Raw genomic sequence first — 24,223 nt, forward strand, 5'->3', positions numbered from 1 at the left:
GGCCGCCCTCAGCTCCGCCAGGGACACCTGCGGCTCCCACCGCGTGGGTTGCGGCCGGCTCCGGGGGCCCTGGCCTCCTGGGTAGACGGGGCTGTTTGTCACCCCACGGTCGCCGGGCTTCCCCTGTCGCCTGCCTGGGTGTCCTTGTTTGTGGGGTGCTCTCGAGCCAGGGGATCCCCAGCAGCGCAGGGGGCCAGCCTGGCCCTTCCCTGAGCCAGTGCCGCGGGGAGGCGGGTCCCGAGGTGCCGCCCGTCTGTGTGTGGACAGGCCGGGGTTTGAGAGGTGGGCTCCCCCTCCCCCTCACACACCTGGGAGTCCCTAGGCCCGGACGGGGGACGCGGGGCTGGGAGGACGCTTGGGCGCTGAGGTGTGGCTTGGCCCTAGACTTCTGCCTCCGTCAGCCTGCGCCACAGCCGCGTGGGAGGCCACGTCGCTCCAGGCGGTCCCTGCAGGGCGCCCTGGCGGGAGGAGGGGTCTTTCTGCCTTGAGTGTCCCGCCGGTTGTGGGCGGGGCCGGCCGGGTCTGGCCTCTGGGGGCTGCCGTGGGGGTGCGAGCGGGAAGGCTCCGTCCAGGGGCCTCCCCCCTCGGTTTCAGGTGCTGACGGCCGGAAACGCGCGGTTACTGGAAATGAGGCTGGCGGAGAAGCCGGGCTCTGAGGCTGTTTTTCCCTGACAGCTTTCTGGTACGCAGATGCTGCCGCGGGGACTCGGCCCCGCCTCTGCCTGCCGTGCGCGGCTGTCCCTGGTTCGTCCCTGGTCGGTCCCTGGTTGGTCGTGGCTCCTGGGGGCAGCCCCAGGGGGCGGGGCTGCCTCTGCCTCACTTCCTTCCCGGGGCGGGGGGCAGCCTGAGGCTTGTGTGTGTGGGAGGCCAGCCAGCCAGTGCCAGCGTCGGCGCTTGGTGGGGGTCAGGTGCGAGATTGATGTGGGTCACATGGGGAGGATACGGGTGATGTTGGGGACAGCTCAGTGCCCCCCACAGTCCTGGGACACCCTGGGTCCCGCCCCCAAGAGCCCCTCCAGCGCTGGGAGCCCATAGCTGGAGCCCAGGCACCTTGGTGGCCGTGGCTGTGTGGACGGCAGGTGCGCCTGTGCGAGCCGGGCTGGGATGGGGCTCAGCTGTTTCGGGAGGCTGTTCTGCACCTTGTCGGGCCAGTGTGGGCTGTGGGGGTGGGCGTGGCCTGGGGGGCCACATCTGCTGCCCACCACCTCTGCCACGGCTAAGTCAGGGGGCAGCTCAGAGTTGGCCCCGCGGGGGTCTGTGTGGCCGCACAAGGCAGGTGTCCTGGGAGCTGCCTCACCCAGCGCCCCGGCTCTCTGCCTGGGGGCAGGTGGCTGTGGGCTACCTCCCTGAGCCCCCCGAGTGCACACGATGGGCAGGAGGGACACAGGCACCGTGGGGGAGCGGTGCAGAGGTGGCTGGGGACTGCCTGCTTCCCAGGGCTCCCGCCCGGAACCCTGCCTCTGCCCCCATGGGTTTCCTGTTTCAGCTGAACTCAGGTTGGAGCGACCCTGGGCCTCCTGGCCTGGGGAGATGCGTGGTCAGCCGCGAAATCCAGGCCGGGGCCGGGTGGGACGGGAGGGACGCACGCCCTCCTCGCCTTTCCCACGGACCCGCCCCAGGGCTGCCCGCACCCCTGACCTGCCTGCGCCTCCCGGCGAGGCCGCAGCTGTGAAGTCCCAAGTGCGGGGGAGCAGGAGGGGTGTGGCCTGGTTGTGCCCCGCCCCCGTCCTCCAGGAGGATGCCGGGTGCCCCCCCCCCCGGGCCTCCCCCCAGCCCCCGCACGTGGTGGAAGTTGTCAGCAGGCTCGCTTTGGGCTTTGGCGCCGAGCTCTGTCTGCGATCGCCGACTTCATTAATCGAGTTTTGGATTAAGCCCTCCCAGCGGCACCCGCCCCGTGTGCGTATCGATCACCTCGGCTGAGCAGCTGTGGGGTGCAGGGCTGGGCTCGCCCCACGCGGGAGCGCAGGCCCCGTGGCACGCGTGGTGCCGGGAGCCGAGTGGGGTGTGCGTGTGCGCATCTAGGGGGGGCCAGCCTCGTCTGCAGCTCTGGATGGGAAATTACCCCGGTGGCCCGTGGGGAGGCCGGGCCCTGGCGCCCCCATGCACCCCTCCGTGGGCCCTGGGTTCACACCCCCGGGGCCTGGTGCCCCCACGCGCCCCTTGTGGGCCCTGGGTTCACACCCCCGGGGCCTGGTGCCACCACGCCCACGTGGGCCCTGGGTTCACACCCCCGGGGCCTGGTGCCCCCACGCGCCCCTCCGTGGGCCCTGGGTTCACACCCCCGGGGCCTGGTGCCCCCACGCGCCCCTCCGTGGGCCCTGGGTTCACACCCCCGGGGCCTGGTGCCCCCACGCGCCCCTCCGTGGGCCCTGGGTTCACAGCCCCGGGGCCTGGTGCCCCCACGCGCCCCTCCGTGGGCCCTGGGTTCACAGCCCCGGGGCCTGGTGCCCCCACGCGCCCCTTGTGGGCCCTGGGTTCACACCCCCGGGCCCTGGCGCCCCCACACACCCCTCCGTGGGCCCTGGGTTCACACCCCCGGGGCCTGGTGCCCCCACGCACCCCTCCGTGGGCCCTGGGTTCACAGCCCCGGGGCCTGGTGCCCCCACGCACCCCTCCGTGGGCCCTGGGTTCACACCCCCGGGGCCTGGCGCCCCCACGCGCCCCTTGTGGGCCCTGGGTTCACAGCCCCGGGGCCTGGTGCCCCCACGCGCCCCTCCGTGGGCCCTGGGTTCACAGCCCCGGGGCCTGGTGCCCCCACGCGCCCCTCCGTGGGCCCTGGGTTCACAGCCCCGGGGCCTGGTGCCCCCACACGCCCCTCTGTGGGCCAGCTGGGCTGTTTGCCGGAAGCTCCTGGAGCCTGCCCTGGCCCCCAGGCCCCTCGGTTGGGGCTGCTGGGGCCAGCGGGGCCTCAGGCATTGTTTGCCTGTGGTGGGAAAGGTGGCTTCCGGGAGGCCGTCCGGCTCCGGCCGCCCCCCACACAAAGGGCTTCCCCGGAGCAGGGAAGGAAGCTGGCCTTTCCTGTGCCCCGCGCAGGCTGCTGGAGCCCCAGAGGACGCGCCTCGGGCGGAGATCGGAAGACAGCAGCAGAGCCCTGGGTGCGCGGAAGGCCGCCCGCCTCGGTTTCCCCAGTGCCCACCGCGGCCTTCTCTTCCGGCCGGCCCCTCCGCGGCGCCTCCGGCTGAGGCTGGGGAGCGGGGCCCCGCGCGGCTCCGGGCTGCCCCCGCCTAATGCCTGCCGCGGAGGCCAGGGGAGGCCACAGGCGGTTGGAGGCATCCGCGCCAAGCCCGTGGCTCTGCGTCCCGTCCGTGGGCAGGGCCTGTGTGGGCGCCCCGTGCCTGCACCCTGTGGGAGAGGGAGCTGGGAGCGGAAAGGGGAGTCAGTCGCGGCTTGTGGAGCTGTCTCCCCACGCGGCCGGCTGGGCCCGGTGGGGCCGTCTCCCCACGCAGCCAGCTGGTCTCAGACAGGTGTGCGGGCAGCCTGCGGCCTTCCGTGCCGTGTGGGGCTCTGCCCAGGACCTCCGGGGAGCCCCTGCCCAGCCTGCCGTGAGCACTTCATTCGTCAGCAGCCGTGCTTCCTGGCGGGGTCTGGGCCGCTCGGCCTGGGACGGCCCTGGGCTCGCTGGCCCTCTGTTCTCAGGCCTAATCTGGCCTCTCCCAGCGGCAGGAGCCTTGGGGTCCCCTTCCTGTCCCCACCCAGCCTGCACTGACCCATTTGCCCTGGCGGGGGTGATGGATGGCGGGGTGGGGGTCAGGCTGTGAGTGCGGCAGGGCAGCTGTGGTTTGGGCAGAAGGCAGCTGCTGGGGGCGGGGGGGTCGGCAGGGTCGGGCTGTGGGGTGGGGCAGGCTGAGCCGTGCTTTGATGGTGGTGTGGCTGATGCCCTGTGGGGACCCAGGCAGGTGCAGTGAGACCCCCCACTCCTCCCTGGGCAGGAGGCCAGTCAGGGCTGGGTGGGGGAGGCAGAGCCCGGCAGGGTCTGGCCCCGGCTTCCCAGGAGCAGGCAGCGCGGTGGGCATCTGGGGAGGAGATGACCCCCATTTATCACCTGCCGTCCGGGAAACTTTGGACTTGTGTGTGTCGGGAGATGGGCTGGGAGCTGAGCCAGGGGGCCCTGGGGGGGGCGTGTACCTGGGCAGGTCTCCCAGCACAGGGGGAGCCGGGCCGGGGCTAATTAAAGCCAGGGCTGCCTCCCCTCTGTTCCCAGGGACACGGGCTGCCTGGGGTGGTGGGCGGGGCCGGCCGGTGCCTGGCTTCAGCCCTTGCGTGGGGCTCTGCCCCCCGCCCCCCTGCGGAGCACAGCCCCGCACCGGCCTCGGTTTCCAGGCTTTTCCCCACCGCAGGCCCCTGGGGTGGGGCGGGGCACCCGGGTGCCATGGGAGTCCTGGGTGTCTCTGCACAGCTGCCTTTAGCAGGTGCACCTCACCTGTGCCAGTCCAGCCTGGCCTCGGCCAGAGCCAGAGTCTGGGCTGGTGGCCGGGGGCTGCTCCCTGCCATGCCCCAGGCACTCGCGGGAAGGTGACGCCAGCATGGGCAGGTGCACATCTGGCTGGGGGCCCCTCCTCCGGGCCCCCGCTGTCCATCAGAGGGAGCCCCTCTGGTTCCGCGTGATGAGGGGCCCCACACTGCCCCACCCTCCGGCTGGACAGAAACCGCTCGCCTCGTCCCGCTCAGCCCCTCCCCCTCGTCACTGTGCGCAGGGGGAGCCGTCGCCTGACCCCGGGGTGGCAGATGGCCACTTAGCTTAGAAAGGAAAACAGCACAATTTAGAATTAGTCCCGGGTGAAAGGTCACGGCAACATCTGCCTCCGACGCTTTCTGGAGCCGCATTGCTGTGGAGGGCGGGCGACGCCCGGAACAAAGCGAGGCAGAGGCCCGGCCGCGTCCGCGCCCCCAGCCACCTGCTGCTCACCTGAGCGGCCAGGCCACCGAGTGCCGTGGGGGCCGGGAGGGCAGGTGCATGAGCAGTGGCCGCTGACCTCAGGTGGGGACTTGGAGGGGAGCCCATCTCTGTGGCTGGGCTTGTGCCGTGGGGGCTGCAGGGGGTGGGGGGACAGTGCCGCTCTTGTCCCGGCCAGGGCGGCTGCGTCCATCTTGGGAGGAAGGAGGAGCCACAGGCGGCGGGGGTGTCGTGGGTCGCTCCGCGTGGCCCTGGCCAGGACTCCCGTGGGGTGTCCCCAGCGTCCACACCCACCTGCCAGCACAGGTGTGCAGGACAGAATGGCCGCTCCAGAGGTTGGGCTGAGCTGCACCCCTTCAAGGGACAGCTGGGCACTGGGGAGAGGAGGCGCAACAGGTGTCAGTCCCCGGGCAGCCCAGCTCCGTGGCCAGGTGGGCCCAGGCTGAGGCCACCTGGAGCTGGAGCGGGGGCCTGGGTGTGGGGGCCGGGCATGGCCCCAAAGCTGCACCCTTGCCCGCACTCCCAAGCCCCTCCGCCGCCTCCCGGCTGAGCCAGGGCCCACCCCACCCCTCCCGTGGCCCTGCCTGTGCCGTGGCTCTGGGGTGTGAGTGGTAGGTGCTGGCCGCCCCACGGCAGGCCCTTGGGCAGCGCGCCTCGGTGCGGCCCCCGGAGCCCGGGGTGGCAGTGGAGGACAATGGGCCCTCTCAGCCACTGCATTCCCCCACATTCTCCTCGGCCGGCCGCCCGGCTCCTGCCCCACCCGCCGGGCTTGGCTGCCAGCCGGCCCGGCGGGAGCAGCTGCTGCCCCATCCACCCGCGGGCGCACCTGCTCCCAGCTGCTTTGTCCGCCTGCCGACGCCTGATTTATTGGTGTATTCTCCCCGGGGACGGCCCAGCGTCACACGGCCGCGGTGACGGGGATGCCTCTGGCCTGGGCAGGTCTCCCACAGGTGCCCCCCTGGGTGGCCGGGGGGGGGTGAGGTCTGGGCAGGCCCCCGTGTCCCATCACCTTGGGGCACTCCGTTGCTCTGACCGCCCCCCGTGTCTGCCAGGGACCGGTGATGGGGCGGCCCTGGCTGTGAGCGGTGGGCTTCCTGCCTCGGAGCCTGGCTGGGGAGGGGCCCAGTGTGTGTGCCGGGAGCCGCGGCTTTGATGAGCGGGCGCCCTGTGTCCCGCCCCCACCCCCTGCTGCTTTCGTCAGCGGCTGGGAAAGGAGAAAGAGCTCTTTCTCGCAGTGGGAGCCCCGGCCAGCTCCCGCCCGTGACAATGGGGCATTGATGCGGCCTGGCCCGCCTGTAACTGGACCTCACGCGCGGGGGCCCCGCAGGAGAGGCGGGTGAGGGCGCGCCTTCCTCGGGGCTGTGCCTGCTCGCTGGTCCCAGGGTCCCAGGCCCGGCCGCCCGGGGGCGGGGTGTGTTCCTGGAGCCTGGTTGGTTGGGTGGGGACTTGTGGCTTTCTGGCTGCAGATGGTCAGTGGAGTGGCCATTTTGTGTCCCCCTTGCCCGAGGTGTGGCCGCAGATGAAGCCTGCAGGGGAGACAGATGCCCCCGGGCCTGTGGGGTGGGGCCCACAGACCCCTGCCCCGGGCGGGGGCGGAGCCAGCAGCACGCGGACCGGGACTGTCGGCAGCAAGGGCTCAGGTGCAGGCCTGGGGTGTGCCCGGCCCGGGGACCGTCTCCCCACGCGGCCGTTCTGGTTGGCTCTGCTGCCGAGAAAGCGAGGCCGCCCCTGACCAGGCCAGCAGGTGGCCGGGGACCCTGCGAGGCCAGGCCCGGACCGTGGGTCCTGGGGGGAGGCGGGCAGGGACCAGTGACCCCTTGGTTTCCCCAGCTGTGGCCGCTGGCCAGTGCCATCTGGATGTGTCGCGGAGCCCTGCTGCTGTCGGGGGCTCGGCCTCCTCGGGGGGAGGCGCCCGTGTGGGAGACAGCGTCCGTCCGTTAGTCCAGGTGTCGCCCTGCTTCCCAGCCCCGTACACAGGGTGGTCTCCATCACAGGGCGGCCCCTGGGGTCAGCACGGCCTGGCTGGGTTTGAAGCCTGAGCCAGGTCTTTCTGGAACGTTCCCGTCTGCAGCCTGTTCCCCCAGTCAGCAGTCACTGTCCTTTGGAGGTGACATTAAGCCCCTGGCAGCCGGCAGTGCGGGGAAGCGGCGTATCGTGCGGCCGCCCCCTGCCCGCCTCCCCGAGGAGGCCCTGGCGCCCGCACCCGGCTGTCCGGGGCAGCTGAGGCCGTGGCAGGTGTCCGCGCCGAGCGGTGCTAACCGGCCTGCCTGTGTGCCAACAGCTGCAGCGGGGCCTTCGTGGGCCCGCGGTGCCAGGACCCCAGCCCGTGCCTCAGCAGCCCCTGCCGGAACGCGGGGACGTGCCACGTGGTGGACCGCGGCGGCGCCGTGGACTACGCCTGCAGCTGCCCCCTGGGCTTCTCCGGACCCCTGTGCCTGACGCCCCTCGACCACGCCTGCGTCACCAACCCCTGCCGCAATGGGGGCACCTGCGACCTGGTCACGCTGGCCGAGTTCAAGTGCCGCTGCCCGCCAGGCTGGTCAGGTGAGGGTGGGGGCCCAGGCCCTGGCCTGCCTTCCAGGGGTGCCCTGTGTCCGCCCCCACCCGCCCCTGACCCCGTGTGGGGGTTCCAGGCTCCAGGCCACCGCGCCCCACCGGCTGCTGTCCCAGGCAGGGGGCGGTCACTCGGGCCCTCGGTGTGTGCAGAAAGAATGACCACGGAGCAGATGCTGGGGGCCGCACGGGGTCACGCCTGAGGCCCCTCCCCAGTGACCTGGGGGCTGACTGCCTCCCCTCTCTCCCACCCCTCCCCCACCAGGGAAGTCGTGCCAGCAGGCAGACCCGTGTGCCTCCAACCCCTGTGCCAATGGCGGCCAGTGCCTGCCCTTCGAGTCCTCCTACATCTGCGGCTGCCTGCCCGGCTTCCACGGCCCCACATGCAGGCAGGACGTGAATGAGTGCGCCAGCAACCCCGGGCTGTGCCGCCACGGGGGCACGTGCCACAACGAGGTGGGCTCCTACCGCTGTGCCTGCCGCGCCACCCACACCGGCCCCCACTGCGAGCTGCCCTTCGTGCCCTGCAGCCCGTCGCCCTGCCAGAACGGGGGCACCTGCCGCCCCACGGGGGACACCACGCACGAGTGCGCCTGCCTGCCGGGTAGGTCCCGCCTGCTGCGCACGCCTGGGCAGCCGGGCAGCAGGTGCGCCTAGGAGGAGGCCCGCACGAGGCCGGGGCCAGGCCGGAAGCCAAGCTGACGCTGGCCCAGCCGGGTCCCCACCTGCGGTGCTGCTTGGGGTTAAAGCCTGTGGCTGGGCCAGCAGGACCCCCAGTGCCAGGCTCCTTGGAGTCGCCAGCCTGGGCCGTCCCTCCCGTCTCCCACCTGCCTCCGGGGCCCTGGGGTCTCCGCCCTCCCCCGTGGGGTGGGCGTGCACTGTTTCGCAATCCCCAGGGCTTCGCAGTCTCCTGGTGGGAAGATGGGTGGTGCCCCCCAGCCCCGCCCACAGACTCGGCTTTCTGGAGGGCGGGGCAGAGCCCTCGGGCTGGGTGGACCCCTGGGGCAGCGGGGTCCTGGGTTGGGACGGCCAGGGTGCAGGTGGGGAGGTGAGGCGTGAGGGGCCTTGTCACGTGATAGCTTGGGCAGGCTGGGGGAAGGCCACGCGGCCTGCTCAGAGCTGCCGGCCTGGCCCCGGGCAGTGCTGGGAGGGAAGAAGGGTGGCCGGTGGCCGGTGGGGTCCTTGCGCCGGGAGCACATGGGTCTGAGGCCTGAGAGCCGGGGGCCGGCTTGTGCCTCTGGTGAGGGGACGCCCGGCCTGGGGCGGGGTCAGCCATCCCGGGTGCAGAGCTGAGCCGCTGCCCAGACACCACCCACAGACCCTGCGGGTGTCAGGGAGACCTGCGTGATGGTCACAGCGGACACGGAGGCTGGGACCGCCCCGCACTCCGCCAGCCCTGGCTTCCCCGTGAGCGGGCCTGGCTCTGAGCCCACAGCCGTCACCCCCAACCCCGCAACGAGCCCTGGGCAGCCCCTCCCGGGTCCCTGCTGGCCCTGTTTCCAGGGAAGGGCTGCGTGGGCAGAGCTGGCCAGTCCACGTGTGCTCTCACACGCCCTCCCTCTCCACTGCCCAGGCCACAGGCCAGAGCCCGGTGCTCGGGGTCCGGGCCTTGGACCCCTGGCTCTGGGCTCTGACCAGGGGGCTGCCCCCAAACCGCTGTCCGGTCTGCACCGACTATTCCCGGCCTCGGGCTTTGGCTGCAGTGTGGTGGTGGGGGACGCTGGGTGGGGCCCTGGGAGCGGGGGCGGGGCAGGTGGGGCTCAGAGGCGCCCTGGGAGGGCCCTTAATCAGTAACCGGCGCAGGTTTGGCTGTTGCCAGACGCCTTTCTGGGTTGATGATTGAACCGGGGAGGGTGAGCGGATTAATGCGTAACCGCCTGGTGCCGGGGCCGCGCCGGGAGCCCAAGGCTGCGCCCCTGCCCTCCCTGGAGCTGCCGGCCAGGGGCTCAGAGCCTGGAGACCGCAGCGTCAGCCCCAGGAGACGAGGTTGCCGTGGACGGTGCCCCGTTGGGCACCACTGGGGACTTGTTTGGGGGGTTCCCACAGAACCTTCCAGACCCCAGTGTCCCTGAATGCCCTGTGTGGCTGCCAGCCCGTCTCGCGGTGGCTTCCCACGAGGGCGGTCACCTGTGGTCCCGGGGCGCAGCCTGGGCGCAGGCGCCGCAGGGCGAGGAGCCGGGTGCGGGCCGAGGCTCATGCGGCCCCGGCTCCCCTGCCGCAGGCTTCACCGGGCAGAACTGCGAGGAGAATGTGGACGACTGCCCCGCCAACAACTGCAAGAACGGGGGCGCCTGCGTGGACGGCGTGAACACCTACAACTGCCGCTGCCCGCCGGAGTGGACAGGTGCGCCGCGGGAGGCGGCCCCGCCCTCCGCCAGTCTCCCCCCATCCTCCGGCACAGCATGGCAGCTGCACCTGCCCCGGGGCCCCTCCCTGGGGGATGCAGGCAAGGGTAGCAGCCGACACCGCACCGCGGCAAGACGAGAGCCCCCGTGTGCTGGGCACAGGAAGGAGCCAGGGTGGGGCCGGCCCAGGAGGGCTTCCTGGAGGGGGTGGCACCGCAGCCCTGCACGTGGTGGGCGGGGAGCGCCCCGCGGACGGTCACCTGCCCCCGCCCCGCAGGCCAGTACTGCACGGAGGACGTGGACGAGTGCCAGCTCATGCCCAACGCCTGCCAGAACGGCGGCACCTGCCACAACAGCCACGGCGGCTACAACTGCGTGTGCGTCAACGGCTGGACCGGCGAGGACTGCAGCGAGAACATCGACGACTGCGCCAGCGCCGCCTGCTTCCACGGCGCCACGTGCCACGACCGCGTGGCCTCCTTCTACTGCGAGTGTCCGCACGGCCGCACGGGTGGGTGCCGGGCCCGCGGGCGCCCCGGCCGGGCAGGGCCAGCGTGAGCGAGGGGGCGGGGCCCACGGGGGCGGGAAAAACCCGAGGGTCGGAGGGAGGGCCGTGGGGGGAGGCTCCTCGGGGTGTCGGGGGGTGACCGCCGTCCGCCCTGCCCCCTGGGTGTCGGGGGGTGACTGCCGTCCGCCCTGCCCCCTGGGTGTCGGGGGGTGACCGCCGTCCGCCCTGCCCCCGGGTGTCGGGGGGTGACCGCCGTCCGCCCTGCCCCCTGGGTGTCGGGGGGTGACCGCCGTCCGCCCTGTCCCTGGGTGTCGGGGGGTGACCGCCGTCCGCCCTGTCCCTGGGTGTCGGGGGGTGACCGCCGTCCGCCCTGCCCCCTGGGTGTCGGGGATGGATGACGGTCGTCCGCCCTGTCCCTGGGTGTCGGGGGTGACCGCCGTCCGCCCTGTCCCCTGGGTGTCGGGGGTGACCGCCGTCCACCCTGTTCCTGGGTGTCTGGGAGTGACCGCCGTCCGCCCTGTCCCCTGGGTGTCGGGGGTGACTGCCATCCGCCCTGTCCCCTGGGTGTCGGGGGGTGACTGCCGTCCGCCCTGCCCCCTGGTGTTGGGGGTGACCACCGTCCGCCCTGCCCCCCAGGCCTGCTGTGCCACCTCAACGACGCGTGTATCAGCAACCCCTGCAATGAGGGCTCCAACTGTGACACCAACCCTGTGAACGGCAAGGCCATCTGCACCTGCCCCTCGGGCTACACGGGGCCAGCCTGCAGCCAGGACGTGGACGAGTGCGCCCTGGGTAGGCACGGGGGTCCCGGGGTGCCCGAGCCGAGGCCCTGGGCCACAGCGGCCCCTGACCTGCACCCCCCACCCCGCCAGGCGCCAACCCCTGCGAGCACGCGGGCAAGTGCCTGAACACCCTGGGGTCCTTCGAGTGCCAGTGCCTGCAGGGCTACACGGGCCCGCGCTGCGAGATGGACGTGAACGAGTGCATCTCCAGCCCCTGCCGGAACGACGCCACCTGCCTGGACCAGATCGGGGAGTTCCAGTGCATCTGCATGCCCGGTGCGTGCGGGGCGGCGTGGCGTGGGGGCGCCGGGGAGGCGCAGGGTCGCTGGGGCGGCGGGCGGCGTGGGGGCGCAGCGGGGGGGTGCTGGGCGTCCGGGCATCCGGCCTGCAGGGGCTGTAGGGGAGCCCCCGGCTGACCGCCCCGGTCCCCGCCACAGGCTACGAGGGCGTGCACTGCGAGGTGAACACGGACGAGTGTGCCAGCAGCCCCTGCCTGCACAACGGCCGCTGTCTGGACAAGACCAACGACTTCCTGTGCGAGTGTCCCACGGGTGAGGCCCGGGGCGGGGCGTCCGGGGCGGGGCCTCGAGCCTCCTCCCGAGATGGACACGGGTTCGTGTGTGAGTGTCCCACGGGTGAGGCCCAGGGCGGGGGGGACGTCCGGGGTCGGCCTCGAGCCTCCTCCCGAGATGGACACGGGTTCGTGTGTGAGTGTCCCACGGGTGAGGCCCGGGGCGGGGCGTCCGGGGCGGGGCCTCAAGCCTCCTCCCGAGATGGACACGGGTTCGTGTGTGAGTGTCCCACCGGTGAGGCCCGGGGCGGGGGGGACGTCCAGGGTCGGCCTCGAGCCTCCTCCTGAGATGGACACGGGTTTGTGTGTGAGTGTCCCACCGGTGAGGCCCGGGGCGGGGGGGACGTCCGGGGTCGGCCTCGAGCCTCCTCCTGAGATGGTCGCCAGCAGCCTCAGACCCCTGGGCAGGCGGGAGTGGGTTTGGGGGAGGACTGGCGGTAGGCTGTGGGCGGAGCCAGCACTGAAGGTGCCCCTGCCCGGCCGCAGGCTTCAGCGGGCACCTGTGCCAGTACGACGTGGACGAGTGCGCCAGCACGCCCTGCAAGAACGGCGCCAAGTGCCTGGACGGGCCCAACACCTACACCTGCGTGTGCGCCGAAGGTGCGGGGCCCGCGCGGCACACCTGGCACACCCGGGCCGGAGCGTGGCTCTGCTCTGACGCCGGCGGGGGGTGGGAGCGCCCCATCCCCTGCCCCGCACGCCTGCCTTCCTCCCGGGGGTGCGCTGGCCCGGCCTGGCTGGCAGCGTCCCGAGCCCTCCGGTGCCCACCCCTCCCGCCACGCAGGCTACACGGGGACCCACTGCGAGGTGGACATTGACGAGTGCGTCCCTGACCCCTGTCACTACGGCTCCTGCAAGGACGGTGTCGCCACCTTCACCTGCGTCTGCCGGCCCGGCTACACCGGCCACCACTGTGAGACCAACGTCAACGAGTGCTACAGCCAGCCCTGCCGCCACGGGGCCACCTGCCAGGACCGCGACAACGCCTACCTCTGCCTCTGCCTCAAGGGGACCACAGGTGCCGGGCCGGGCCGGCGGGGGCGGGGCGCCGGCAGGGGCGGGGCTTGGGGCTGACGGCCCCGCCTCTCTCCCCAGGCCCCAACTGCGAGATCAACCTGGACGACTGTGCCAGCAACCCCTGCGACTCAGGCACCTGTCTGGACAAGATTGACGGCTACGAGTGTGCCTGCGAGCCGGGCTACACAGGTGAGCGGGGCCCGAGGGCCGGGGTGGCAGGGGCCCGAGCCAGCTGCAGCAGAGTGCCTGGGTGGGCCAGGCCGGCACCCGTGTGCCCGTTGTCCCCGGTCATCCCTCCAGCCCAGGCTGGGCCCCATACCGTGGCCTGGTGGGCAGTGAGGGCGCAGGCTGTGGGCAGGCCAGGCCCCTGGGTGTGTGTCCATCTCTGTCTGCGGCCTCCCTGGGCCACAGGCACCCACTGGGTAGCCTGGGTATGGGCGGCGCCAGGCTGGCTGGGGCTGTGGCCACCTGGGAAGTGCGGAGGGGCAGTGCGCTGTCCCGGGTTGACCCACGGGGAAGCGAGGGCGTGGCTGCCCCCACCATGAGGGAGTCTCTGAGCCCCGCCCCTGCCCGCAGGCAGCCTGTGCAACGTGGACATTGACGAGTGTGCCGGCAGCCCATGCCATAACGGGGGCACCTGTGAGGACGGCGTCAACAGCTTCAGCTGCCGCTGCCCCGAGGGCTACCACGGGCCCACGTGCCTGTCCGAGGTCAACGAGTGCAGCAGCGACCCCTGCGTCCACGGGGTCTGCAGGGACGGCCTCAACGGGTACGGCCGGGAGCAGGGGCCCCACACCGGGCCAGAGTGGGCCTGAGACACCCGTGGGTCCTGGCCTGGGTGGCGCCGTCGGAACCGGCAGGGGCCCCCCATCTTTGCCCGGCATCCACAGTGGGGGAGGAGGGGAGGACCCCCAGCCGTGGCCCCTGCCCTGCGCTGTCCCAGGTCTGGCACAGCCTCAGCTGCGGGTCCAGGGGCCCCGACTCTGGGCCGCTGACGGCCCGCAGCCAGACCCACGTCCGACCCGCCGTGTGGCTGCCTCACAGGTACACGTGCGACTGTGCCCCCGGCTGGGGTGGCACGAACTGCGACACCAACAACAACGAGTGCGAGTCCAACCCCTGCGTCAACGGCGGCAGCTGCCGCGACATGACGGGCGGCTACGTGTGCACCTGCCGCGAAGGCTTCAGCGGTGAGCCGGCGCGCCCAGCTCCCACGGCCTCGCCCCCGGGGCGCCTGGCCTCTGCTCGGGACAGGAGGGGGCTGGGGGCCCGTGGAGCAGGCCCCGGGCTCCTGCAGCGGCCCACATGCTGACCGCTGTCCACTCCTGCAGGCTCCAACTGCCAGACCAACATCAACGAGTGTGCGTCCAACCCTTGTCTAAACCAGGGCACCTGCATGGACGACGTGGCCGGGTACAAGTGCAACTGCCTGCTGCCCTACACAGGTGAGCCAGGCGTGGCTGGGCGTGACCAGGCGTGGCCGGGCGTGACCAGGTGTGGCTGCGTGTGGCCGGGGCCTGGCTCAGTGGGTCTCAACAGGTGTTCCAGGAGGTTCTGCAAGGAGTCTCAGTAAGCCCACTGCCGGCTGCCCAAAATGTGGGCCTGCACCTGGGGGAGGGGTTGCCAGGTTAGCGGAGACACGGAACGCCCGGCTGAGGGCTGTGCCCTCCCCCGGGAGCCGGCCTGAGGGGTCCTTTGGACAGGGGTCCCCTGTGTGGGGACCAGGGAGCAGAGGAGGGGTCCCAGCGCCTGCCGTGCCTGCAGCCACGGGGGCCGTGGGAAGCAACCCCCTTGGTTGAGGACCTGTGGAGTCGGGCCCCCAGGCTGGGGCCCAGGGTTCCAGGACAGCGGCGTAGCCGTGGGTGTTCTCGGTGACGGAAGGCAGGGGCTGGGTCTCGCCCCTCCCGCCGCACGGGGCGCCCCTGAGGCCCCGGCCGCCGCCTGCCTCTGGCCAGCGGGCGGTGCGGGCTGTGCTGACCGCTTCCTGTCTGCCCGCTCCCCGCTTCCCTTGCACAATTGTCGGAAACGCTGGCCCTGTTCCTGCCTGCCCGGGTCGCCCTGGAAACCGATGGGAAGAAAGGCCCTGGGAAGCGATAGCGGGGACGCGGGAGATAGCGGGGGACGCCAGCCCCGCGCCCGTAAACAGGAAGTCAGGGCTGTGTGCAGCGGCCCGGGGCCAGGGGCTTGGGCCTGCGGCCCCGTCCATCTGTGCCCAGCTGTCGCCCCCATTCAGGGTCCCACTTGTCCCACGGGTGCCGGCCTGGGGTGCTGGCCCGGTCGAGGCTTCACCGCGCGCCCCCTCCCCGTAGGAGCCACATGTGAGGCGATCCTGGCCCCCTGCGCCCCCGGCCCCTGTAGAAATGGCGGCGAGTGCCAGGAATCCGAGGACTACGAGAGCTTTTCCTGCGTCTGCCCCCCGGGCTGGCAGGGTGAGGCTGGCCCCCGAGGGACCCGCGGTGGACGGTGGGAGGTCCCGGGCGGCGGCCTGCAGGGCAGGACCCTTCCTGTCCCCAGCTCCCCTGACCCCACGGCTGGGCGGGCGGAGGAGAGGCGTGGCCTGGGGTGCGCCCCGCCTGGCGAGTGGGGGCTGCAGGTGCCTGAGCGGCCTGGGCCCCTCCCCCGCAGGGCAGACCTGTGAGATCGACATCAACGAGTGTGTGAAGAACCCGTGCCGCCACGGCGCCTCCTGCCGGAACACCCACGGCGGCTTCCACTGCCTGTGCCGGCCCGGCTACACGGGGCGCAGCTGCGAGACCGACATCGACGACTGCCGGCCGAGTGAGTGGCCCCGGGGAGGACGGGGCGTCCGGCTGGTGCTGGCCGGTGGCACCCGGAGAGGCCGCCCAGCCCTCCGCCTGCTGTGCTGACGTGGGCGGGACGGGGCTCCCGCAGGCGCCCCCAGGCTGGCCCAGGTGGTTTTGGGAGGCCGAGGAGCCGGCGGCCAGCTGGGCCGCACACAGCTCAGCTCTGGGGGAGCCGAGGTTCTGCGTGGCGCCCCCAGGCGGTGGCAGAATGCTCCGTCCGTCTCTTCGGCTCTCCTGGGAGCCCCGTGGGGAGACAGACGCCACACAGGAGGTGGGCCGTGGGTGGGGGCTCCAGGGGGCTGGCCGATGGCCGCAGTGACGGCCCCGCTCAGGCCTGCCCTTCCGCCCCTCCCAGACCCATGTCACAACGGCGGCTCCTGCACGGACGGCGTGAACGCGGCCTTCTGCGACTGCCTGCCCGGCTTCCAGGGCGCCTTCTGCGAGGAGGACGTGAACGAGTGCGCCAGCAACCCCTGCCGGCACGGCGCCAACTGCACCGACTGCGTGAGCGGCTACACCTGCACCTGCCCGCCCGGCTTCAACGGGATCCACTGCGAGATCAACATCCCGGACTGCACGGAGAGGTGTGCGGGGCGGGGGCTGGGGGCGGGGGGCTGGGGGCCGGGGGCCGGAGGTCAGGGGCCGGGGCTGGGGGCGGGGGCCGGAGGTCAGGGGCTGGAGTTTTGGGCCGGGGGGCCGGAGGTCGGGGGCGGGGGGTGGGGGCCGGGGCCAGGGCGGGGGGCCGGAGTTGGGAGCCAGGAGCCGGGAGTCAGTCCAGGCCCTTGCAGTGTGGCGTCCCCGGGGTGGGGGGGCTCGTGACCTGCTGCCCTGGCCCAGGGGGTTCAGCCTGCAGGTGCTTGGGGCTGGGAAGCTTGGGGTGGTCCTGGCCACGCCCACTTCCTGTCCAGCTTCCTGCCCGTGCCGGTCCTGGGGGGCCACAGCGATGGCTCAGCTGCCCGGGCCCCTGCAGGCACGTGGGAGATGTGGGTGGGGGTCTGGATGCCTGTCTCAGTTTCTCTGCTCCTCTGCCTTTCCCGTACAATGAAAGCAAATGCAGGAGAACTCAGCAGGGCAGGTGTGTCCCGCACCCGCAGGCGAGAACTTTGTCCCGGTCTCGTTTGCTCCTTGCCGTGGCCGCCAGGAAACTCGGCACTGCACGCCGGCCAGCGCCGTCCCTGGTCCTGTGCCCTGTGCCCTCCTGCCTCCTACTTTAACCCCCGCGTCCCTGGGCGTGTGGCGAAGCCCCCGTCTGCAGGGAGACGGGCTGAGCAGTGAGGGTCTGCGGCCTCCCTGTGGTCAGCCAGGCTGCTCCCGGCCTGTCCTGGCCGACGGGCCCCGATGGCTCGAGTCGAAGGGAGGACGCTGGCTTGCAGGAGCCTCCCCGAGCAGGGACCCCCACCCTGAGCCTGCTCCCCACTGCCTGCCACCCCAGCTCCTGTTTCAATGGCGGCACCTGCGTGGACGGCATCGACTCCTTCACCTGCCTGTGCCCGGCCGGCTTCACCGGCAGCTACTGCCAGCACGACGTCAACGAGTGCGACTCGCGGCCCTGCCTGCACGGCGGCACCTGCCAGGACGGCTACGGCACCTACAAGTGCACCTGCCCCCAGGGCTACACCGGCCTCAACTGCCAGGTGAGGGCGGGCGCTGGGTCGTCACGGCTGCCGGCCGCCCCGGCCAGTGCCGCCGTGGGAGGAGCCAGAGGCAGAGGCAGGAGACACCGCCCAGGTTTCTGGAGCTGGGGTGGGAATGCGGGCCACCGGCGGGAGATGGGTGGCCACGATAGGGCCCCTCGTGGAACAGGGCGGGATTACCGCCTGTCTGTCTTCAGTGGATGGCTCCCAGTGGGCGTTGCCGATGACAGGCTTCACTGTCTGGGTTTGTGGCGGGCGCGGCTGACCCCTGCCACCCGCGGCTGACCCCCTGCGGCCCGCGGCTGACCCCCTGCGGCCCGCGGCTGACCCCTGCCGCCTGCGGCTGACCCCCTGCGGCCCGCGGCTGACCCCCTGCGGCCCGCGGCTGACCCCTGCCGCACGCGGCTGACCCCTGCCGCCCGTGGCTGACCCCTGCGGCCCGCGGCTGACCCCCTGCGGTCCGCGGCTGACCCCTGCCGCCCGCGGCTGACCCCTGCCGCCCGTGGCTGACCCCTGCCGCCCGTGGCTGACCCCCTGCGGCCCGCGGCTGACCCCCTGCGGCCCGCGGCTGACCCCCTGCGGTCCGCGGCTGACCCCTGCCGCCTGCGGCTGACCCCCTGCGGCCCACGGCTGACCCCTGCGGCCCGCGGCTGACCCCTGCCGCCCGTGGCTGACCCCTGCCGCCTGCGGCTGACCCCTGCCGCCCGCAGAGCCTCGTGCGCTGGTGTGAGTCCTCGCCCTGCAAGAACGGTGGCAGGTGCTGGCAGACCAGCACGCGCTACCACTGCGAGTGCCACAGCGGCTGGACCGGCCTGCACTGCGACGTGCCCAGCGTGTCCTGCGAGGTGGCCGCGCACAAGCGAGGTAACGCCCGGCGCCCGGCGCGTGCTGGGGCTCTGCCGCCAGCGCGGGGCCCGGCCTCACCTGCCCGCGTGCCGTCCCCGCAGGCATCGACGTGGCCCAGCTGTGCCAGCACGGGGGCCTCTGCGTGGACGCGGGCGACACGCACCGCTGCCGCTGCCAGGCCGGCTACACAGGCAGCTACTGCGAGGAGGAGGTGGACGAATGCTCGCCCAACCCCTGCCAGAACGGGGCCACCTGTGTCGACTACCTGGGCGGCTACTCCTGCAAGGTGGGGCCCGGCCGGGGGTCCGTGGGGGGACGGCTGGGAGGACAAGGCTGTGCCGAGGGCTGGCACGGGGGGCCCGGCCCCCTCCCCTCAGCTTGCAGAGGCCCTGCCCGGGGCCCCCAGGTCTGTCGGGTGAGGGTGCTGAGCCCCGCCCCCCGTTCTGCCCGCACAGTGCGCGGCTGGTTACCACGGCGCCAACTGCTCCCTGGAGGTCAACGAGTGTCTGTCCCTGCCCTGTCAGCACGGGGGCACCTGCATCGACCTCACCAACACCTACAAGTGCTCCTGCCCCCGGGGCACCCAGGGTGAGTGCCCGCCCCGGCCCGGCCGCCCAGCCCCCGCCCCGTGCGCCCCGCGGGCCCGGCCCTGACCGCCCGCGCCCCGCAGGCGTGCACTGTGAGATCAACGTGGACGACTGCAGCCCCGCGCTGGACCCCGCCACGCGGAGCCCCCGCTGCTTCAACAACGGCACCTGCGTGGACCAGGTGGGCGGCTACAGCTGCAGCTGCCCGCCCGGCTTCGTGGGCGAGCGGTGCGAGGGCGACGTCAACGAGTGCCTGTCCGACCCCTGTGACGCCCGCGGCACCCAGAACTGTGTGCAACGCGTCAACGGCTTCCACTGCGAGTGCCGCGCCGGCCACACCGGTGGGTGCCCAGGCCGGGGCGCGGCTGGGCGGGCAGGGGGCAGCCACACCGGCGGGTGCCCGGGCTGGGGTGCAGCTGGGCGGGCAGGGGGCGGCCACACCGGCGGGTGCCCGGGCCGGGGTGCAGCTGGGCGGGCAGGGGGCGGCCACACCGGCGGGTGCCCGGGCCGGGGTGCGGCTGGGCGGGCAGGGGGCGGCCACACTGGCGGGTGCCCGGGCCGGGGTGCAGCTGGGCGGGCAGGGGGCGGCCACACCGGCGGGTGCCCGGGCCGGGGCGCGGCAGGCGGGCAGAGGCGGCCCCTCACGAGCCCCGCTTCCTGCCGCCCCCAGGGCGCCGCTGCGAGTCCGTTATCAACGGCTGCAAGAGCAGGCCCTGCAGGAACGGAGGCACCTGTGCTGTGGCCGCCAACACTGCCCGCGGCTTCATCTGCAAGTGCCCGGCGGTAGGTGGGGGCGTGCCGAGTCCTGGGGTCTGCAGGGGCGGGAGCAGGGTGGGCACCGGGGGCGGAGCCTCTGGGCCTGAGAGTCCTGTCCCCTGGGCTTCGGGCAGCGAGGTCTGTGTTGCCCCCTCTGCTGTTTTCCCAGCTGTGGACACCTTTTTTGCTTCGTGATTTTTCAGGATTCGCGTGTTTCTTTGAAAGAGTGGGGAGGGGAGGGGGTTATCTGCCGTCCCCACTGGTTCAGTCCCCGGGTGGCCGCAGTGGCCGGAGCTGCGCCGATCCGAAGCCAGGAGCCGGGAGCTTCCTCCAGGTCTCCCACGCGGGTGCAGGGCCCAAGTACCCGGGCATCCTCCACTGCCTTCCCAGGCCACAGCAGGGAGCTGGACTGGAAGTGGAGCAGCCGGGACTGGAACCGGCGCCCACATGGGATGCCGGCCCCCAGGCGCTTGGCGACAGGCGCGGCACGATTGCGGGTGTTTGTTTCGGGCCGGCGTGGATGCCTTGTTGCTAACGGAGCTCTGCGTTCAGGCTCGGCGCTCGCCCGCCACCCCCTACCCCGCTGTCTCCAGACCCCCGCCGCGCCGGGTTTTTCCGCTGTGGAGACGGCCATTGCCCTCCGGGGGACGGGAAGCCGCGGCGCCACTGGGGCCGGCCGGGCGTGTGGCGTCCAGGGAGCCGCCCGCTGAGCGCCCGCCTGCACGCCTCCCGCAGGGGTTCGAGGGCGCCACGTGTGAGAACGACGCCCGCACCTGCGGCACCTTGCACTGCCACAACGGCGGCACCTGCGTGTCGGGCCCGCGCAGCCCCACCTGCCTGTGCCTGAGCCCCTTCACCGGCCCCGAGTGCCAGTTCCCGGCCAGCAGCCCCTGCCTCACCGGGAACCCCTGCTACAACCAGGGCACCTGTGAGCCCACGGCCGAGAGCCCCTTCTACCGCTGCCTGTGCCCGGCCAAGTTCAACGGGCTCCTGTGCCACATCCTGGACTACAGCTTCGGGGGCGGCGCGGGGCGCGACATCCCCCCGCCGCCGGTCGAGGAGGCCTGCGAGCTGCCCGAGTGCCGCGAGGACGCCGGCAACAAGGTGTGCAGCCTGGCGTGCAACAGCCACGCGTGCGGCTGGGACGGCGGCGACTGCTCGCTCAACTTCGACGACCCCTGGAAGAACTGCACGCAGGCCCTGCAGTGCTGGAAGTACTTCAGCGACGGCCGCTGCGACAGCCAGTGCAACTCGGCCGGCTGCCTCTTCGACGGCTTCGACTGCCAGCGCGCCGAGGGCCACTGCAAGTGAGGCGGGGCCTGGGCGGGGCGGGGGCGGGGCTGGGGGCGGGGCTGAGGCTGGGATCAGGTGCAGGATGGGATGGCCCGGGGCTGGGGATGGGGCTGGAGGGCGGAGCGGGGCTGGAGGCTGGGATCAGGGGCAGGATGGGGGCGGGGCTGGAGACTGGGATCAGGGGCAGGATGGGATGGCCCGGGGCTGGGGGTGGGGCTGGAGGGCAGGGCGGGGCTGGAGGCTGGGATCAGGGGCAGGATGGGGGCGGGGCTGGAGGCTGGGATCAGGGGCAGGATGGGATGCCCGGGGGCTGGCTGGGGGCGGGGCGGGGGCGGGGCTGGAGGGCGGGGCAGGATGGGATGGCGGCCCTGGGCTGGCTGGGGGCGGGGCTGGAGGGTGGGGCTGGAGGGTGGGGTGGGGCTGGAGGGTGGGGCGGGACTGGAGGCTGGGATCAGGGGCAGGATGGGACGGCCCGGGGCTGGCTGGAGGGCGGGGCGGGGCAGGGGGATGGGGCGGGGCAGGAGGGCGGGGCAGGGCAGGAGGCTGGGGCGGGGCTGGAGGGCGGGGCGGGGCAGGATGGGACGGTGGCCCAGGGCTGGCTGGGGGCGGGGCTGGCTGGGGGCGGGGCTGGCTGGGGGCGGGGCGGGGGCGGGGCTGGAGGGCGGGGCAGGATGGGACGGCGGCCCCAGGCTGGCTGGGGGGCGGGGCTGGCTGGGGGCGGGGCTGGAGGGCGGGGCAGGATGGGACGGTGGCCCGGGGCTGGCTGGGGGCGGGGCTGGCTGGGGGCGGGGCTGGCTGGGGGCGGGGCTGGGGCGCCCCGGAGCAGCCCTGACTGAGCCCGCCTCCCGCAGCCCCCTGTACGAGCAGTACTGCCAGGACCACTTCAGCGACGGGCACTGCGACCAGGGCTGCAACAGCGCCGAGTGCGAGTGGGACGGGCTGGACTGCGCCGAGCACGTGCCCGAGCGGCTGGCGGCCGGCACGCTGGTGGTCGTGGTGCTCCTGCCGCCCGAGCGCCTGCGCAACAGCTCCTTCCACTTCCTGCGGGAGCTCAGCCGCGTGCTGCACACCAACGTGGTCTTCAAGCGGGACGCGCAGGGCCGGCAGATGATCTTCCCCTACTACGGCCGCGAGGAGGAGCTGCGCAAGCACCCGGTCAAACGCGCCGCCCACGCCCACGCCGACGCCCACGGCTGGGCCGCGCCCGGCAGCCTGCTGGGCCGCGTGCGGGCCTCGCTGCTGCCCGGCGCCGGGGGCGGGCGCCGCCGCAGGGAGCTGGACCCCATGGACGTCCGCGGGTGAGCGCCCGTCCCGGCCCCTCCCGGCCCCTCCCCTCACCCCTCCCGGGGGCAGCGCGTCCGCCCACGCCTGGTTTTGAGGTTCTGCCCCCGGCGCTGCGGACGGGGCTGAGCCAACCCCGGTCCCCGGGTGCTCCCACCCTGGGCGAGAACACCACCCAGCCACTGTCCACCCCAGCCACTGCAGTGCCCCCCCAGCCACCACGTCCACCCAGCCAGTGCCCACCCAGCCACCACGTCCACCCAGCCACTGTCCACTCTGGTCACTGTGTCCACCCCAGCCACTGCAGTGCCCCCCAGCCACCACATCCACCCAGCCACCACGTCCACCCAGCCACTGTCCACTCTGGTCACTGTGTCCACCCCAGCCACTGCAGTGCCCCCCCAGCCACCATGTCCATCCCAGCCAGTGCCCACCCAGCCACCACATCCACCCAGCCACTGTCCACTCTGGTCACTGCGTCCACCCCAGCCACTGCAGTGCCCCCCCAGCCACCACGTCCACCCAGCCACTGTCCACTCTGGTCACTGTGTCCACCCCAGCCACTGCAGTGCCCCCCCCAGCCACCACATCCACCCAGCCACTGTCCACTCTGGTCACTGTGTCCACCTTGTTGGCCTGGGGGGTCCCAGGACGGGTGCTCTGGCCAGGTCTTGAAGGCGAGAGCTGAGTGAGGGAGAGGTGCACCCTGGGTGGGGGGGGCGCAGAACCATCAGGGGCGCTGGAAGCGCTGGCTGGCAGAGCCCCTCGTGCCCACGCCGCTCAGCAGGGGCCCAGTCCACCTGAGGTCCTGGCACGGGCCCTGGGCCGCCCCTGACGGCCGTGGGGCCCCAGTCCACCTGCGGTCGCGGGCGTGGGCCCTGGGCTGCCCCTGACGGCCGCGGGGCGGTCCCGAGCGCGGCCCTGACAGGTGCGCCCGCAGGTCCATCGTCTACCTGGAGATCGACAACCGGCAGTGCGCGCAGTCCTCCCTGCAGTGCTTCCAGAGCACCGCGGACGTGGCCGCCTTCCTGGGCGCGCTGGCCTCGCTGGGCAGCCTCAGCATCCCCTACAAGATCGAGGCCGTGCAGAGTGAGTGCCCCCCCACCGCCCTGCGCCCAGAGTGCCCCCCCCGGGGCTGCCGCCCTGCCCCCAGAGTGCCCCCCCCGCCGCCGCCCTGCCCCCAGAGTGCCCCCCACCCCCGCTCGGGCCGCCACCCTGCCCCCAGAGTGCCCCCCGAGTGCCCCCCGGTCCGCCACCCTGCACCCAGAGTGCCCCCCCGGCCGCCGCCCTGCACCCAGAGTGCCCCCCCAGGCCGGCTCGGGCCGCCGCCCTGCCGAGTGCCCCCCCGGCCGCCGCCCTGCCCCCAGAGTGCCCCCCGCCCCTGCTCGGGCCGCTGCCCTGCCGAGTGCCCCCCCGGCCGCCGCCCTGCCCCCAGAGTGCCCCCCCAGGCCGCCGCCCTGCCCCCAGAGTGAGTGCCCCCGTCCCGGCTCGGGCTGCCTCGGCGGCCTGCCTCTGGAAGTAGCTTTTTGGAACCTCGCGGGGCCACGCCTTCCCTGCCTGGGGTGACAGCGTTGGCGAGCGCACCCCCCCAGCTCTCCCGACCCTGCCCCCCGATTCTTCTTTGTTGGGTATTATTTCAAAAATCATTATAGCTTTTTTAAAAAAAAAAAAAACGAGGAGGAGAGGGAAGAATTGATCGGTGTCATGTGAAGTGTTGAAGTTTGTATCTCGAAAATCCCCCTAAATCCTTTGTCTTAGCAGCTCGATGCGGAGCCGCGGTGTGAAGTTGGCTAATCCCTTCTCCCTTAAAGGAGAAGAGAGTAAACCGTCTCCAGACGGCCGCTGGCGGCGGGAATTTAGCGATAGTTTGCAATTCTGATTAATCGCCTAGAAAATGACCTTATTTTGGGGGGCGGGATGGAGGCGCGCGGGCGAGGAGGCGCCGGCCGCACAGCCAGTCGGCCGCCACTCACGTCCGGGCGCCTGCCCACGGCCCCGCGCCCGCAGGTGAGACCGTGGAGCCGCCGCCGCCCTCGCAGCTGCACCTCATGTACGTGGCCGCGGCCGGCCTCGTGCTGCTCCTCTTCCTCGGCTGCGGCGTGCTGCTCTCCCGCAAGCGGCGGCGGCAGCATGGCCAGCTCTGGTTCCCCGAGGGCTTCAAGGTGTCGGAGGCCAGCAAGAAGAAGCGGCGCGAGCCGCTCGGCGAGGACTCCGTGGGCCTCAAGTGAGTCGCGCAGGGGCCAGGGGCAGGCGGGGGGTCCCGGGGCGGGGGCGCGTCCCACGGCCGCCATGGCTGCGAGGGCACCCCCGCCCCCTCGGGACGCCCGGCTCAGCCCCGCGTGCTGACCTGAC

At 72.8% G+C, this 24,223-nt stretch overlaps 1 protein-coding gene across 1 annotated transcript in view; it reads left to right on the forward strand.

Moving 5' to 3' along the window:
- Positions 1–24,223, forward strand: part of NOTCH1 (notch receptor 1) — a 35,615-nt gene that overhangs the window by 5,678 nt on the left and 5,714 nt on the right. Inside the window, exons 3-28 of the mRNA XM_070058926.2 lie at positions 7,176–7,438; positions 7,713–8,051; positions 9,669–9,791; positions 10,070–10,303; positions 10,937–11,092; positions 11,173–11,358; positions 11,520–11,633; positions 12,140–12,253; positions 12,438–12,671; positions 12,749–12,859; positions 13,247–13,439; positions 13,715–13,860; positions 14,002–14,115; positions 14,980–15,099; positions 15,296–15,448; positions 15,830–16,058; positions 16,907–17,108; positions 17,819–17,972; positions 18,056–18,240; positions 18,410–18,542; positions 18,625–18,882; positions 19,212–19,324; positions 20,033–20,604; positions 21,442–21,888; positions 22,812–22,960; positions 23,879–24,095. Of these exons, the coding sequence (XP_069915027.2) occupies positions 7,176–7,438; positions 7,713–8,051; positions 9,669–9,791; positions 10,070–10,303; positions 10,937–11,092; positions 11,173–11,358; positions 11,520–11,633; positions 12,140–12,253; positions 12,438–12,671; positions 12,749–12,859; positions 13,247–13,439; positions 13,715–13,860; positions 14,002–14,115; positions 14,980–15,099; positions 15,296–15,448; positions 15,830–16,058; positions 16,907–17,108; positions 17,819–17,972; positions 18,056–18,240; positions 18,410–18,542; positions 18,625–18,882; positions 19,212–19,324; positions 20,033–20,604; positions 21,442–21,888; positions 22,812–22,960; positions 23,879–24,095 (5,259 nt within the window). The remainder of the gene's footprint in view (positions 1–7,175; positions 7,439–7,712; positions 8,052–9,668; positions 9,792–10,069; positions 10,304–10,936; positions 11,093–11,172; positions 11,359–11,519; positions 11,634–12,139; positions 12,254–12,437; positions 12,672–12,748; positions 12,860–13,246; positions 13,440–13,714; positions 13,861–14,001; positions 14,116–14,979; positions 15,100–15,295; positions 15,449–15,829; positions 16,059–16,906; positions 17,109–17,818; positions 17,973–18,055; positions 18,241–18,409; positions 18,543–18,624; positions 18,883–19,211; positions 19,325–20,032; positions 20,605–21,441; positions 21,889–22,811; positions 22,961–23,878; positions 24,096–24,223) is intronic.

Source organism: Oryctolagus cuniculus, chromosome 1, assembly GCF_051225735.1.
Source record: "Oryctolagus cuniculus isolate XC-2025 breed Fujian yellow rabbit chromosome 1, ASM5122573v1, whole genome shotgun sequence".
Lineage (NCBI taxonomy): Eukaryota > Metazoa > Chordata > Mammalia > Lagomorpha > Leporidae > Oryctolagus > Oryctolagus cuniculus.